Raw genomic sequence first — 17,005 nt, 5'->3', positions numbered from 1 at the left:
GTTGGAATCTGAGTTCTATAAGCTTTCCAACGAGGTATCATTTGTGATTCTGGGATGATAGCCCCGTCTAGATGGCTGCACTTTTTGACTCTCTCTGCAGTCGCGCGTCTAGTTGGTTACACGGTGCAACACCGAGTCATCTACGTAGTTCGTTGATTTGGAGTCAAGTAGTGTATTTGGTGTCTGCACTACCTTCCGGATTGGTGTATATGTGGTGTATGATCACGTGGTGCATGCTAACTAATCAAATGAACATTTAAAGCAGCAGACAGGCATTTGTTGAATCTTTTGAACTTGAACACCGCTTTCCGTCTAGTTGGTTGAACGTCATTTCCTTGCATCACTCTTGCACCACCCTGACACTGGATACACCTGCACTGCACCGAGTGTTAAAAAGTGCACCCAAGTAGACGGAGCTAATTAGTAGAGGGGTACAAGGGCCGCCAACATGATGCTCTGCAATTTCCTTCAAATTTTGGCCGGGGTATAAAGGTTGATACTATAACTGGCATTAATTCTAAATCTGAGGGTGCAGGACAAAAACCAAGTTCAGATTCGTCTTCAGCAGCTCGAAAAAAAATTTCACTGTCGACCAGTGTTATCATTCATTCTCGTTGTCGCAATTAGTCAAAAGTGGCCTACAAGCGACGATAAATAAGAAAAAATAAAGTTTCGTCTGAATACGAAAATTCTCAAAAGTATTTCTTTTTTAATCACTGTCAATATAAGTAATTGTGGAACAACTTCTACTTCATCAAATGCTTCTAACGCTGGCGCCTTTCCTTTCCGGTATAATCAACGGGTCCCGGGTTCGGATTTGGTGAGATGTAAAAGTGGATGTAAAAGAAAAACAGGTGTTTCATCCTTGCAATTGTCTGGAAATCATGCGTCTGACCATAATCTTCTCAATATTACATCCTGTCGTATCTTTACGGCATATTTTATGACCCTCCCAGGAAAATTTTTATGCATCCAGTTTATTTCGTATCTCCTTTGTCTACAATTATTTTTGTAGGATACCGTACATAAGCAGTACGGATTTCGTGAGAATACGTAAACTATCATTTGTGAAATTATTCAAGGGAAGCATCTAGGTGAAAGAAAATACTGTTACACAAGAATAGAATATGCAGCTTATCGTGCAATCAAAACAATAAGGATTCGCACCTTTTGTAGAAACCCTTTCCCAATGGAAAGACGTAACGGTTTCTAAAAAGACGAAATGTTTCTGGTTGTATCGCCTAATCACTGGGATCTGTTGGATCGTAAATAAACACACCGTTGTGCCATTCCGAAAAGTTGACCTTGACCACTCTCAAGTGAAGTGACAAACATTTGGAGCTCGTTCCTACCCAAAGTTCCTACCGAGGGACGGAAGAACCATAGCGGTATCCCTCCCTCAGGCAATTTCTAGGCTTCAGACCAGCAAGGTTTTCGGCGACCCCTGAATTTGCGGACAAAATTGTTCGCGTGACGACTGCGCAGTTTTAAATTATCTACATTACAGGAAGTAATATAAATACATATTTACATTTATCTATATTGTTTTTGTTATTCTCGCCAAATTTTCAAGTTAATTGCTTGCCTCGTCTTTCTTTTCCCTGACCTGATAGAGACAATCTTCTCTATTTTTTGGCGATTGTGTTGGTTGACAGCACTCGACGAACGTTTAGCTAGCAGAAGCTGCCCAACTCAAATATCCCTCCGCCTCCTGGAAGTTCCAGGAGTAATGGTAGGTGGCAGCACAATATGCTGCGATAAAAATACGCTGCAGACTTCGAATATTATAGTAATTGCATAATAATACGCAAAGTTCCCAGTGACAAGTATACATCAATCGCAGCATAAATGTTTCCTCTAGTGAACTATTATGTTGGATTTATAATATTCTTCTTGTGAAATAAGAAAATTAAGTGGAAAGGCACGTCAGCTGCATTTGTGTCAGTTTTTATTATTTTGCTCTCAATATAATTATAAAATTTATGCTTCGAAGTATTAGAACACAGGGGACGGTTACGAAGAACAAAGCCCTACAAGCAGATGGTCGAAGTTCCATTTCAGAGCAACGCAATTATGGTAACAATTTACCATGTAAATGAATGGGACGAATTTTCAAGATGGCGGCCGTAGTCCATCCCGTTAAAATTGTGAATATAATCCAAAATTTGATTTAAAAACTGCACTTATTCCACAGAATTAACATTTCACTTCTAATAGCACATTTATGTAGTTATCAGAGTATTAAGTTTATTTCTGTGTAAAGGAGTCCATTTTTGCTTCTCCAATATTAACAGCAGAATTAATCAATTTTCCGGGAATTGCATAACTCACAGGATAATTCAGACCTTGGAAGGTGTCGTGTCGGTGAATAAACCCTAAATTTCGTGTTTAAGAGTTAATTTCGCTTTTAGCAGTTCATTTCGCATTATTTCGTGACAAAACATGGTCACAAAATGCATCTCACACCTTTCAAAAACATGAAAAATTAACACTACAATGTGTTTTTTCAAATTATTTTTTTTTGTCAAAAACTAAATATGCATGCCTCTATCGCCCAGTGAGATGCCTGAAATGCACCACTCCGAGTGGAGAATTCCATGTGCCTTTCCCATATACCGAATCGCAGAACATTTTCAATGTTCAGCTATATCGGGGCTGAGTATGATGCTTGCTGGAGCTAAAGGAAGAGACGTGGAATTACAAGAGAGGGCATTTTGAGACACGTCCAATGGAAATTTCGCACACTTGATACCTGAAGACATCTGGCGTGGAAATTGATTTTAATTATATATGGACAATTCTTCTAGATTAGTAGTTTTTTTACGTTTTTTACCTTTAATTTACCATGGACCTTTTTTTAAATGTTTTTTTTTTTTTTAGAGCTGGGTTGAATATCAGTGCATATACTGTTAGTTATTCCCACTGATATCATTACTTCAAAATTGTAACAGTTCAAATTTTCCATTGCAACAATATCATACCAATGTGGCAGTTTTGCTTTAAAACATTCATAACATTCATAACTTCAGATGAGTTAATCCTTTAATTCCCACAACATTATTGCAAAAATAATAAAACATTATGAACTTGCATAATATTTAGACTGCCATGTATCAAACTGCAAGACAGTTTGGAAAAGTATTTGTAATTAATAGTGCTCTGAAATTGATGACCTAAAAAGTCTTTAAGAATGACCTAAAAATTTTGAAAAATGGCCTAAAAATAATTTAAATCTAAAATTAAAATTTGATTTTTTTCTAAATTAGAAAAAAGTAGTGAATTATTTGATAATTTCCATTACTTAGTGGTTTAAACTACCGAAACAAAGGGGAAAAAAGAAGTGCTAATGTAATTTTCTTTATTTTTATTCTATTTGAGCACACACTGCACAATACAGTAGGAGTCTGCATCTGAAAATATAGATCTCGTTGTGTTTCGCATATATAAGGTTGTTTTTTATGTAGTGATAAATGTTTACTTTAAATCCAGATTAACACACTAATTGTAGCCAGCAAGGGAACCTCGAAGTTGGCTTCACCCAAAGTGTGTGAAGATTACTGGAGGAAAAACAAATTTACCACAATTATTATTTAATCTATTGCCAAAGATTTTAGTTAAAGTAATATTGTTCATTTAAAATGCCCATGTTTTAAATTAATTTCATTGTTAAGAAATTTAAGTTATGCATTTAAAATTCATGAAACTACAAGAAGAAACCTCAAAAGTGATAAAAATGCAACAAATATGACCAAAAGTACTGAAAAATAATTTAAAAATAACTTGAAAACAAAAATGGCTGAAAAATTAAAAATTAAAACAATGTTCTCTAATTCTAATTGAAGAAGAAAGGAGTACCATCAGGTTTATCATTGTCCTCAAGCCCCAGAAAAAGATTTTTCATAAACTTCCTAGCTGTAGTAATTAAATTACAACTGGTTTAATAGCACATGTGTACAATAAATACCTTGTGCATCATCATATTTCCTGGTGCCGATCTTTTGCTTGTGTTAATGCATAGTTTTGATATTTGATTGTTTTTCTTGCAGCTGTACGTAAGGAGGGTGTTCATCACTGATGATTTTACCGACATGATGCCGAGCTATCTTGCCTTCATACAGGGAGTCGTTGACTCTGATGACTTGCCTCTTAATGTCTCCAGAGAAACTCTTCAGCATAGTAAACTTCTAAAGGTGAGTTTTCGTTAGTTGCTCTTGTTGTGGAGTGATTTTGCGTAATGTTAAATTAACCAGAAAGAAAGACCAGGAAGTCCCAACGTGAGCATTGTGTGTTCTTTGTGAATGTTCCTTCACAGATATCATCACTTATCCTTGCAATAAGCTGAAACTGGCAGAAAAGTCATGGTAAATAACAAAAATAGAAATGCAATTTTTTTTTTTATTGTTAAAATGTAAAATTTCTTGACACATGGGGATAGACAAAACAAGATAAATCTGCCCCTTTTTCTCAGGAGGCAGTTTTTTTATTTTATTTTTTTGGCTAAGAAAGCCATGAATTCAACTAAGATAGACTATGAAAAGTGATCTTAAAAACCTTTAATTTCTTAATTAGTATAACATTGTATTAAAATAAATTAATTCTTGTACCTGAGTGGCCTAAAAAAGACTCAACCAGTACAGCATGGATAACTATGCCATATATTCTAATACCGTATTTACGCGTGTATAGTGTGTGTGCGTGTATAATGCGCACTCTGGTTTTGGGTGGGTAAAAGTGACAAAAAATTATCTCGTACATAATGCGCAGTACAATCCAGTTTCAAGAAATTGCTTTCTTAGTTGTAGGTTGTAAAGCTGTTGCTATGCTGATCAAGAGTGAATGATGTCATATCTATTCAATTGCTCATTCCTTTTTCAAAATATATACTTTTTCTTTGTGACTAATGTAACATTTATGAGGCACATTCAGGACCTTCCAAATAGCAGTTAGTAGCAAAGATTTCTTCCTTTAAGGAATTTACACACTCCCATGTATGTCATATTATTTAGCCAGTAATACATTTTAATTTTTATTAGCTTTTTCCTTGTTTTCTTTCATCCAAAGTACCATAAAAATCAGAACGTTTCTTCATTTTTTGATGAACTTACTTCAACCGCATTTCACATTAGTAATATTATCTTGTATGGAATACTGTTTCCATATTCAGAAACTGCAGGATTCAAGCTTTACAACGATATATAACATGTTAGGGTTCTGTAAGCATGAAAAATCAATACAAGTGTCCCAAAATCATGGAATGACCCTTACGGTTTCATGTTTGTTGTCTGAATTATTCCATACGCACCACAGTAAACAAAGTCCATTTTTCTAAAGTTTAACAAGGGTCCCGGGTTCGAATCCCGGTCGGGCTTGGTTGTTTGTGAATGTCCATTCATCAATTTCATCACTTCATCACTCATCCCCATCTTCGCAAATTAGCCAAGAGGCACAAAACGCGAAGTAAAATAAACTAAATCAATCAATCAATCTAAAGTTTAACAGTATTAAGTGTGTGTGTAGAGGCGGTCATTAAGTTAACATAAAATATTGAATTTAGAAACATCAGGTAAGCCTCAGCTACTGGAAGAGTCGCAGATGGCCGATAGTGAAACCTCCCTCAGATATGAGGGGGAGCTGCAAATAAGGAGAAACCCAAATAAGCAGTACCGGACTGAGGCGGCAAGGCTATCAGGGTGGAGGGATCCAGAAAGGCTAAGGGGGTTGGAACCCTGAGAGAAAACAAGGGTGTACCTGAGAACCCACAGGTGACAGCCCCACCACTAAGGTGTAGGCTGTGACGGGCCCAATTAGCCGACAGCCTAAGAAAGCAGCAGGCCAGACTGAAAATTGGAGACGACACGGGCTACAAATAGGGACATTGAATATTGGAACACGGACAGGAAGGACTGAAGAAATTGTGGATCTAATGGAGAGAAGAGAGATCGACATCTTTGGAATGAGCGAAACGAATGGAAAGGAAGAGGAGAAATGAACTTGAGTAAGGACTATAAACTGTACTGGGCAGGAACTGAAGAGGGCAGAGGAAGTGGGGTTGGATTGGTAGTCAGAAGTGGAATAAGTGAGGAAGTAGAAAGGGTAAATGACAGAATTATAAAACTAAAAATGAATGCAAGAGGGAAAGTAATAGAAATAATTGAAGTGTTTGCCCCACAAACAGAATGTACCAGGGAGGAGAAAGAAGAATTTGAAGAAGACTTGGAAGAACACATAGGAAAGGAATGGCGTATTGTGATGGGTGATATTAATGCACAAGTGGGAAGAGACAGGAAAGTGCATACGGAAGTACTTGGAGCAGATGGATGGGGACAGAGGAATGAGGAGGGATGGAGGCTACTGGACTTTTGTAAGAGAAATGGACTGTTAGTAGGTAGTAGCTGGTTTAAGAAGAAATATGACAGCCATAAGATTACAAGATACAGTTGGAATCGTGAACAAAAGTCTGTAATAGATTATATATTGGTAAACAAGGAAGTAAAGAAGAAAATGAACAACATTAAAGTAATACCCAGTGAGAACTAAGCCAGTGACCACAGGCTACTAGTAGATGTGAGGAGATGGAAAATAAAAAATAGAAGGGAGGAACAAGAGACAAGGATAAGAGTGGAAATTGAAGGATAAGATGATAAAAGAGAAACATCAAGAAATATTCCGAACAAAAGTGCCAAGAAATGAATCCAAAGGAGTAGAAACAGAATGGACAAGATTTAAAACAGAATTAGTAGAGGCAGCTGAAACAGTGTGTGGAAGGACAATCAAGAAAATAAACATGAAAGAAATACCATGGTGGAAAGAAATAACTATAGAGGCAGTGAAAAACAAAAATGATGCATTTAGAAAGTGGTTTAAAGTTGAATCACGAAATGCACGAGAAGAGAACGTGGAAAAGAAGAGGCAAGAACAGTAGTAACGGAGGGAAGAAGAAAGTGGATGGAAGAATGGGCCAAAGTGCTAGAAGATGATGTAGATGGGAACAATAAAGTATTGCATGGATTAGTGAGAGAAAGAGGAGGCAGCTGTAAGCTATAGGATGAAAGGAGAAATGTTGTAGGAGAGAATGAAGACATAAGGAGAATGTGGAGAAATCATTTTGAGAAATTGCTGAATGTGAAAAAAGGAAATAAACATGAAGAAGTGAAGGAAAAAGTGAATCTAAAATGAAAGAAGTGGAGGAAGAAGAGAATGAAGAGAGGTAGAGAGCACCTGGGGTAGATGAAGTGCCAGTGGAAATGATACTAGGAGCATTGGTGTGGAGTTGCTGTACAGTGTGGCAAGACAGAAGTGCCAAGAGGTTGGACAATGGGACTAATAGTTCCCATATTCAAGAAGGATGTCAGAAAGGAATGTAAAAACTACAGAGGAATAACACTGACGTGTCACTCAGCAAAGATGTATGAGAAAATATTAGAGAAAAGAATAAGGGAAGTAACAGAGCCGAACATGAGAGAGGAACAGTATGGATTTAGAAGAGGCAGATCAATAGTAGACCTGATAGTCAGCATTAGGCAAATGCAGGAAAGGCACTACGAGTATGGATAAGATTTGATTATGGCATTCCTACATATAGAAAAGACATACGATAACATGAACAGAACAGAGATTTGAAAGGATCTAAGAGAGAAGGGAGTAGAGGAAGAGATAGTGAGCAGAGCACATACAAGGCCAACCAGAGCTGTGTGAAGACACCAGTGGGAAGAACAGAGTGGGGCAGTATAAGTAATGGACTAAAACAGGGAAGTGCTCTTTCCCCACTGCTCTTCACAATTACAATGGATGCAATTAACGAAGAGGTGGGGAAGAAGGTAGGAGATGAAGGCCCTGTGGTTTGCTGATGACTTTGTACTTCTTCCCTGTTCCCCCATAATACTGACAGCTTGATAGTTGGAATGAGAAAATCAGAAGAGCAGGAATTAAATTCAGTGCAGAAAAGAGTGAGGTGCTAATAACAACAAGAAACAGCCAGAAATGAAACAAGAATAAAGAGAAGTGGAAGAATAGATGAGGAGGTAAACAGAAGAGGCCAAATAGGTGGTGGACAATATCAAAGCGTTCGAAGATTAATATGGAACAGGGATATACCTATGAAATGCAAGAAGGTAATATATAACACGTACTATGTGCCTATAATTATGTATGGAGCAGAGACTTGGACAATGACAAAGAGACAAAGAAAAAGATGCTGGCAGTGGAGATGAAATGTTTGAGTATATTGGGGAAGACTAGAAGGGAAAGAATAAGGAACAAGGAGATCAGACAGTGTGTGGTGAAGCTTCAGGACAGGATAGATCAGGGCAGATGAGATGGTTCAGACACATGAAGAGGATGGATGCAGAAAAACTACCAGTAAGAGCTTACCATGCACAAGGAGTAGGAATAAGGCCAAGGAGGAGACCAAGATGTCTGTGGAAAGAGCAGTTAGTGGAGTATGTTAGGAGAAGAGGACAAAATTAGAACACTGTGGAAAGAGAGGACTGGTGGGTAGTGATCTAGTTGCAATGTGTGTGAATGACTTGCTTGCGCAGCGAGCTTTCTATATACAGCTTGTAGGTGAGGTGGAAGACCAGGAAAAAATGGAGAGGCTTGACTTCTATGCCAACCCAGCCAGAGGCAGGAAACTACAAAGGATGATGACGATGACGACAACGTAAAAGTCCTATATTTCTGTCTAAACAGTTGGCTGCAACAGGGGCAGCGAAGGTACAGATAAAGAATCTCCTCTGTGAAAGAATTTTCTAGTCTAGAGATCTTCTAAATACTTGCAGCTACTTAGACTTTTGCTCACAAACAAGAGGAACAAATGTAATAACTGCTGTTCATGTTCTGTGAATTTATCCTTCAAGTTGTGAGCAAAAGAATACCTGCTGTCTACATTTTCATTCATCACTGCAAGCAATTTATACAAAATAGTTTTACCTAATGTTAAGGGGGCGTTAGCCCCCCTGCCTGCTTACATAACGCCCCCTGACTGCTTACAGGCCTGATGACTAGGAGCATCCATATTTCGTTTTTGACGAAAAAACAAAATGTCAACAAACACATTGTAGTGTTAATTTTTCATGATTTTGAAAGGTGTGAGATGTATTTTGCTACCATGTTTTGTCACGAAAGAATGCGAAATAAAACTCTTAAACACAAAATTTAGGGTTTATTTATAGAATACACCCGAGATCTGAATTATCCTGAGAGTTATGCAATTCACGGAAAATTGATTAATTCTGCTGTTAATATTGGAGAACCAAAAATAGATTCCTTTACAGAGAGGTAAACTTAATACTCGGATAACTACATAAATGTGCTATTAGAAGTGAAATCTTAATTTTGTGTAATAAGTGTAGTTTTTAAATCAAATTAGGATTGTAATTCACAATTTTAAAATCAAAATATGTTTTTATATACCACTTTTCATCGCTATAACACCAGAATTTTATTTTATTTACTGCTTTTGAACTGGAAATGACTGTTTTTTTTACCGAAATTTTGCTTTTTTATTTACCAAAATTGTGTGCCTCTATTGATGACACATCACTGATAATAATTGAAAGTTATGAATTTCATGGTTGAAGAAAATGTTTGTTTAAATGAGTTTATAGATTCCCACAGATACCAGTGCTTGAAAATTGTACTAATGAAAAACTTGTTCAAAACCTTGATTAATAATAGTTGGTAAGTATTTCACACTAATTATATGCCTCAGTATACAAGAGTTAGTTAGCTTCAAAAAATTCGAGAATTACATCAGCATATTAAAATACTTTGTGTCATCACAAAATACATACAGTTTTTTATACAATATTGGTGCAAAATAAATGGAAACTGAATTTTGCAAAATTCCAGGGTTAGACCTTGCGAGAGTGTGTTGAATTTTAGTGGACCCTGAAAAATACCAGGGAAGTATCAGTTCAGCCAGTGTCAATTTTTTCAAAAACATTTCTTAATTTCTTGCTGTATGTTAATGTTGTAATTATTTTTTTTTTCAGATTATTAAAAAGAAATTGGTCAGAAAAGCCCTTGATATGATCAAGAAGATGGATTCGGACAATTACAAGAAGTTCTGGAAAGAATACTCCACAAAGTAAGTTTATGTATATGATTGTTAACATGATTTTTAAATACGGAGAAACTAGTACTCACTTTTATCCGCGAAGCTGTTTTTTCTTCTTTTTCGATTAATTTCAGTGGCCACTGCCACCATCCTCGTTGGAACTTGCTGTGCTGTTGCTTGGCGTGCGTCTTTTGTTCGTAGTTCTCTGGCTGCCGTTAGGTGCGCTGTGCATCTTGGTGCGTCGTCTGCTATTTCCGGGTGATAACTGCTGCAGTAGTGGAATCCAAGTGTGGTGCGCTTGCCCGCTATCGATGTTTAGTTCGTGCGGGAAGTGCATTATGGCGTGCGTTTCCTTGATTTTGGTGTCTATGAGCGTGTGGGCAGTGTGTTTGACTCGAACTTTTTGAATTTTATGGCTATTGTATTTGATATGTCTAGCAAGACCAGTAGTGGGTTGGGCTTTTTTCGCATCTGCTAGGTGCTGTTGGATTCTTTCATTGACAGATCTGATGGATCTGCCGATGTAATGAGCCTTGCATTCACACTCTGCATCATATACACCTGGGTTGTCAAGGGGGGAGAGGAGGTACCGTTTGTGCTTGTTCAGTTTATCAGTTATTTTGGAGTTGGGTTTGTGTGCTACTTTGATGCCAAATGGGAGAAGGGCTTTGGCTATGCGGTTGGAAGTGGTGGGATGGTAGGGGAAGGCAAACCATTTATATTGGTCGCTGGGGGTTGGTTGTGGCTGGGTTGCTTGTGGATGGGTTGATTGTGGTAGGTTAGGGTGTCTGACCTGTATTTCCGCCTTACTGCACCAAGTGGAAAGTTGATATTCAGTGTATCTACACTGAATCTCAACTTTCCACTTAGTGTATCTACACTGAATCTTTCTTAGATACTTAGTGTATCTACACTGAATCTCAACTTTCCACTTAGTGTATCTACACTGAATCTCAACTTTCCACTTAGTGTATCTACACTGAATCTTTCTTAGATACTTAGTGTATCTACACTGAATCTCAACTTTCCACTTAGTGTATCTACACTGAATCTCAACTTTCCACTTAGTGTATCTACACTGAATCTCAACTTTCCACTTGGTGCAGTAAGGCGGAAATACAGGTCAGACACCCTAACCTACCACAATCAACCCATCCACAAGCAACCCAGCCACAACCAACCCCCAGCGACCAATATAAATGGTTTGCCTTCCCCTACCATCCCACCACTTCCAACCGCATAGCCAAAGCCCTTCTCCCATTTGGCATCAAAGTAGCACACAAACCCAACTCCAAAATAACTGATAAACTGAACAAGCACAAACGGTACTTCCTCTCCCCCCTTGACAACCCAGGTGTATATGATGCAGAGTGTGAATGCAAGGCTCATTACATCGGCAGATCCATCAGATCTGTCAATGAAAGAATCCAACAGCACCTAGCAGATGCGAAAAAGCCCAACCCACTACTGGTCTTGCTAGACATATCAAATACAATAGCCATAAAATTCAAAAAGTTCGAGTCAAACACACTGCCCACACGCTCATAGACACCAAAATCAAGGAAACGCACGCCATAATGCACTTCCCGCACGAACTAAACATCGATAGCGGGCAAGCGCACCACACTTGGATTCCACTACTGCAGCAGTTATCACCCGGAAATAGCAGACGACGCACCAAGATGCACAGCGCACCTAACGGCAGCCAGAGAACTACGAACAAAAGACGCATGCCAAGCAACAGCGCAGCAAGTTCCAACGAGGATGGTGGCAGTGGCCACTGAAATTAATCGAAAAAGAAGAAAAAACAGCTTCGCGGATAAAAGTGAGTACTAGTTTCTCCGTATTTATATACTACCGCGTCTCTCTTTTCCCAATCATGAATGATTTTTAAATGCTACGTCTGAGTTGAGAATCAACAATGCTTAACCGTTGAACTCAAATGTAGTCTTTGTGTATTGTCAAGAGCAACAAATGAATCCTGTGATTAGAGGGGACAAAATATTGAAAATTGATCAAAGTGACACAGAAATGATTACATGTGGTGGGAATCAACATACTTGTACAGTCTTAAGACTAGGGATGTGACGAAGCTGAAAATTTACCGATGCCGATGTACTCACCGATAATTTTTGGAACCGATTCCGATACATAAGATTATTAAACAGAAATGGGATGTTATTTTCAGCATGACAAAAATAAATTTGCTATCTACATTTCTATTGCATATCATATGTATATACATATATATTCTCAAGAGATGCAAATGTACATTTGCATCTACAAAATGTTATGTGAACCTTTAAGAAGAACATGGATTCTCAAGAGATTAAACATTAGTACACAAGCAGGTCTTTGAAATCCAAAATGAATTCCTGTTCTGCCAGATTCAACTTCAGAAACACGAGATTTGGAAGCACTTCAGGAAGTAACCTACTTCTTTCTTCTCTTATCGCAAATCTGTTCAGCAACACTGAACACTCAATCACTGAATACTGATGCAGCAGGTATGCCCAAGTATTTTCTCAGGACTTGCTTCAGGTTTGAATATTCATTTTTGAATTTCCAATACAACAGCAGATCCTGGTTCAACAATGTACTGTTTTATTTCAGATTTATAGTTAGGTTGATCCTCTGAATGAGAGTTTGTAATAATTTTATTACAAAAACTCTACAATAATGACGAATCATAACCAAATTTTCAATATATCTTACAAAACTAGAATATAAAACTTATTAGAAGGTAAAACTCGAGCATAATCTGTACCGGTTTAAATATCGGATTTTTGCCGATTCAGATACCAATGTCGATGTGTCAATTTCGGCCAGGAGCGGCGCCAGAAATTTTCGACCGGGTGGGCAGAAGTTCCATATTGATAGATTAGGGTGGGCAGTATAAATTTAAGACCACATATATGTCCAAGTAAGACGTATATGTATCCCCCTCTCTCTTACACTCCCGATTCTCTTCTTGCTTCTTTTCCCTTTCCTTTTCTTGTTTTCCTCCTTATTCTTTTCTAATCTATTCTCTCAACTTGTTCCATTTCCTTTCGCGTTGTCTCTTGATGGACACAATTATTTCAACGAAGTGTTTATCCATGCGCAGCCATACATTCACAGTCACATTCTTTCATACATGTTAATATAATGAAATAAATGTGAATTAGGTTTAAGCTTGTGTTGCATGGCATTTTGCCCTTGGAGAACAAAAAAAAAATACAAGGCACATACTTGATTTTATGTATTCGGCGACAGTGATAGAAAGTGCGAAGGTAGACAGACAATCGTGATGTTTCTCGAAATTTAAATGCATGTTCCTGAGCGTAGTATTTTCATTGTATGAGTTTTTGACTGAAAGAGTTTTCTTACTCCTTGCGGGTCACTTTTCTTAGCTTACAAGGTTTGTACAACTGACAAATCTATCTGAATGTTTGCAGTAGGGGCGATTGGGTAGCCAACATTTGAGGGGGAAGGGCATATACTTTATTTTGGTAGAAAAGGCTTAGCATAAAGAGGTCATAGTGCGGGGGAAAAAATGGCAAAATGTGCCGGGGGGGACTGCATCCCCCACCTCCCGCTCCCTCTAATCACCGCCACTGAATGTTTGGATTAAAATTAACATTTTATTAGGAATGATTTAAAACACACGGAAAACCAATTCTTTGTTCATTATCCATGAAGTATTCCTAGGCTAATGAAAGGCTATTTTGACAAAATATCACCCATAAGAAATAAACAGGTAAGATTGAAAAATCTGTTCAGAATTAGAGATTATTACCTAAGTTGATATTAGTCTTCTGAATTAAGTCATGTTACTCATGCGGGAGAAGCAATACATGTATGATTACATGAACATATTTTTTGAGGTAACAAAATGATTTCGGACACAAGGAATTCATCGAAGTTGATCACCGTACCAGGAATAATCAATCTATTTTTCATAGATGACTTGGGTTGTATGGCATGACGATTTCGAACACACTAGAATGTCAACCTCTGTCCTGTACAGCATACCCTGCACACTTTATTCTTGCAGGGCAACGAGTCCTTGGCGCCTGGAACCACAGTTGAAGTAATAATTTATGGGGGTTTGTATTTTGAGTGTCCGCCTGTGTTTGTTTTTGCCCCTTCGTCACTTTCATCTAATGACCATTGAACCTTATCGTCGTCATTATCAAAATTAGCAGAAAGATGACTTAAAATAAAACAAGTCATCCACAACTTTCTCTTCAAAAAATGGAGTTTCATTAGTACATACCACTTCGAAAGTTGAGGTGAGTTTCTACTAATGAGACACATTGCAGTGTTCATTATTAGATCAAGGCAGCTAATTCCGTGAGCAATGACGTTGTTTTCCAAAAGTCTCAAATATTGTCTCAGGCAAATACACGCTCTTAAAATAGACGCATCTTCTGTGGTGGTAAAATGACACATTTGTCGCGAGTACTTTCTGTATATTTTTTCTCCAATGGCATAACGTTGTCGCATTATAATGAAGAGGTCCTGTGTTCACCACCCCCTCCTCTGGTGGAAGCACAATGCACACTGGTTCGGACTACCCGTTTAACTGTAGGTTTAGTCCCGATTAGCCTATCTGAGCATAAAAGTGGGCTTAACAAACTCTCAAAAACGTCTTCTGGATATTTCGTGACATAACTTTTTTCTTTACTTCAGCTGCATCTACATATTCTGTCGACATTTTCGGCTGATTCATGTGGCAAAATTCATGTCGAACGAGGATTTCTAAATATGATAAGCCACTCAATAGCAATTGAATAATTCTGCAGCTTTTTCCATACATAACTGGTTTATCAAAATTTATTCACTTCGGTATTATAGTAATTATTGTGATTACCTCTTATTAATAGAACGAATATAAAGTTGATATTTCACATACCATATTGGTATTTGAAGATGACAGGTATATAAAAATTGTAATGAAATAAAGGGACACATCTGGAATTTCAATGGAGAGCTAATTTCCTTTAGGTCCATCTCAACGTTATCCCTCCATCTTCGTTTTGGCCTTCCTACTGGTCTCTTACCATCAGGTTTCCCAACAAGAATCCTGTAAACTATTCTTTCCTCTGCCATTCGTGTCACATGACTTTCCCATCGAAGTCTTCTTGATTAAATTATTCTAATAATAATTAAAAAGTCTAAATAATTTGTGGTGTTGCTGGAGGAAGTAACGGTAAGATGATGTTTTTATTTGTTTATTTGGAGATTATTTTAATCATACTCAGGCCGCGATTTATGTACGTATGTGAAGGCCCGGAGCTTACAGCACAAAGACCTCACTCCAATTCGCTCTACACCATTTCAGTTATAACTTCTCGCTAATTTACATGGTGTGGTTTGTTATTGTATTCCTTACCACACCCAAAGTACCTAATTTTTTAATTATGTGGTACTTTTCAAAGCAGTCTTTCCCAGTGAAGACCTGGAGCTGCAGTCCTCAAGTTCACCCTAAATTCTGATCCAATCTTGATCATACCCTGCATAATTTTGAGCCTCCTAAGCCTACTAGCTGCTTTTAATCTAGAAGTATTAATTTGATCAGTTTTTTTTTTTTCAATAGCTCTTTCACTTTGTAATGGCAAAATTGGCCTTTTATGGGTTGATAATATGTGAACATTTCTAGCATAGATAATATTCACAAGTAAAATATACATGTTATGAACACCAGAATACACTTATTTATTGAGTCATTCACATATCCCCAAGTATATGTACTTATTGAATTTGATTGGGTGGGCACAGGAATTTTTGGGTGGGCACTTGCCCACCCCTGTCGCCGTCCCTGATTTCGGCCGATTTTCATACATCTGTAATCGACTTCGGCACATCCCTACTTAAGACCAAACGTGGAATCTAATTTGATTGACCCTTAAATGGTCAGCTGGTCCATTTCTGTCCCAAGAGGAAATTGCTCAAATGCTCAACTGGAACTTTTTTTGGGCATGTTATCGCTTGGGTAGCATTTGCAGATGTGGGATTTTTTTGGTGCATGTCCATTGGTAATTAATTTAGTGAATAGTAATTTAATTGATTTCATTCGTTCTTGACAAAGTCAGAAGGTGATACCTTCAGTGTTCTGAATTATCCTGCGAGTTATGCAATCACAGAAAATTGATTAATTCTGCTGTAAATTTTTGAGAAGCAAAAATGGACTTTTTTATACAAGAATAAAACTTAATACTCTGATAACTACATAAATGTGCCATTAGAAGTGAAATGTTAATTTTGTGTAATAAGTTCAGTTTTTAAATCAAATTTAGTTTTTTATTCACCATTTTAACATCATAATGTTATTTTGTATGCAGCTTTTGATCCTGAAATATGCCCAATTTTTGTACCGAAGTCTTCACCTTTTGTTCCCCATAAATATGTGGGTATTAAGTTAATATTTTTTTATGGATATAAAGACATAATCTCCATGCCTTACCAGCATTGCTACTTGTCTGGAAAACAGGGAAATGTTGGAGAATTTTGCAGATCATTTTGGAGTCTGCAAGAGAAAGAAGATTCAGTTTAGAAACTTGTTTTTACATTCTTATGATTCTGTCTTCTGCAAAATTATGGTTCCTTCGAATTTCTGTAATAAATTTTCACCTTTATAATACTAGATATTAGAAAGAATATCAAAGCAAAACTTTCAGTCCAGATATCTGATTGATAACTAAAGTACATTGACAATATGATCATAATTATCGGAAATGTTGGTGAAGATGAGGGTATCGTCTATTATTTTATAGATCTTAGTCTTGGCATTTCCTATGGAATTCCTATATGCAGCAAAAATTTCTCCAGATGCTGTGTACTTATAAATGTAAGCAAAAAAAGCATTTTCTATGACACTAAAAATCTGCCAGAAAATTAAAAATTGTGTATGGTTTATGAACTTTCTCTGTTGTTTTTTATATTGTGGAGATCTACTAATGGTGA

At 37.3% G+C, this 17,005-nt stretch overlaps 1 protein-coding gene across 1 annotated transcript in view; it reads left to right on the top strand.

Annotated features, from left to right (window-relative positions):
* The window catches only part of Gp93 (heat shock protein 90 Gp93), a 64,556-nt gene that overhangs the window by 27,215 nt on the left and 20,336 nt on the right, over positions 1–17,005 (top strand). The window contains exons 10-11 of the mRNA XM_083112752.1: positions 4,047–4,190; positions 9,993–10,087. Of these exons, the coding sequence (XP_082968878.1) occupies positions 4,047–4,190; positions 9,993–10,087 (239 nt within the window). The remainder of the gene's footprint in view (positions 1–4,046; positions 4,191–9,992; positions 10,088–17,005) is intronic.

Source organism: Lepisma saccharinum, chromosome 26 (genome assembly GCF_977018435.1).
Source record: "Lepisma saccharinum chromosome 26, izLepSacc3.1, whole genome shotgun sequence".
Classification (NCBI taxonomy): Eukaryota; Metazoa; Arthropoda; class Insecta; order Zygentoma; family Lepismatidae; genus Lepisma; species Lepisma saccharinum.
Note: the sequence above shows the minus strand (reverse complement) of the source record. Positions and strands in the feature narration are given on the sequence as shown.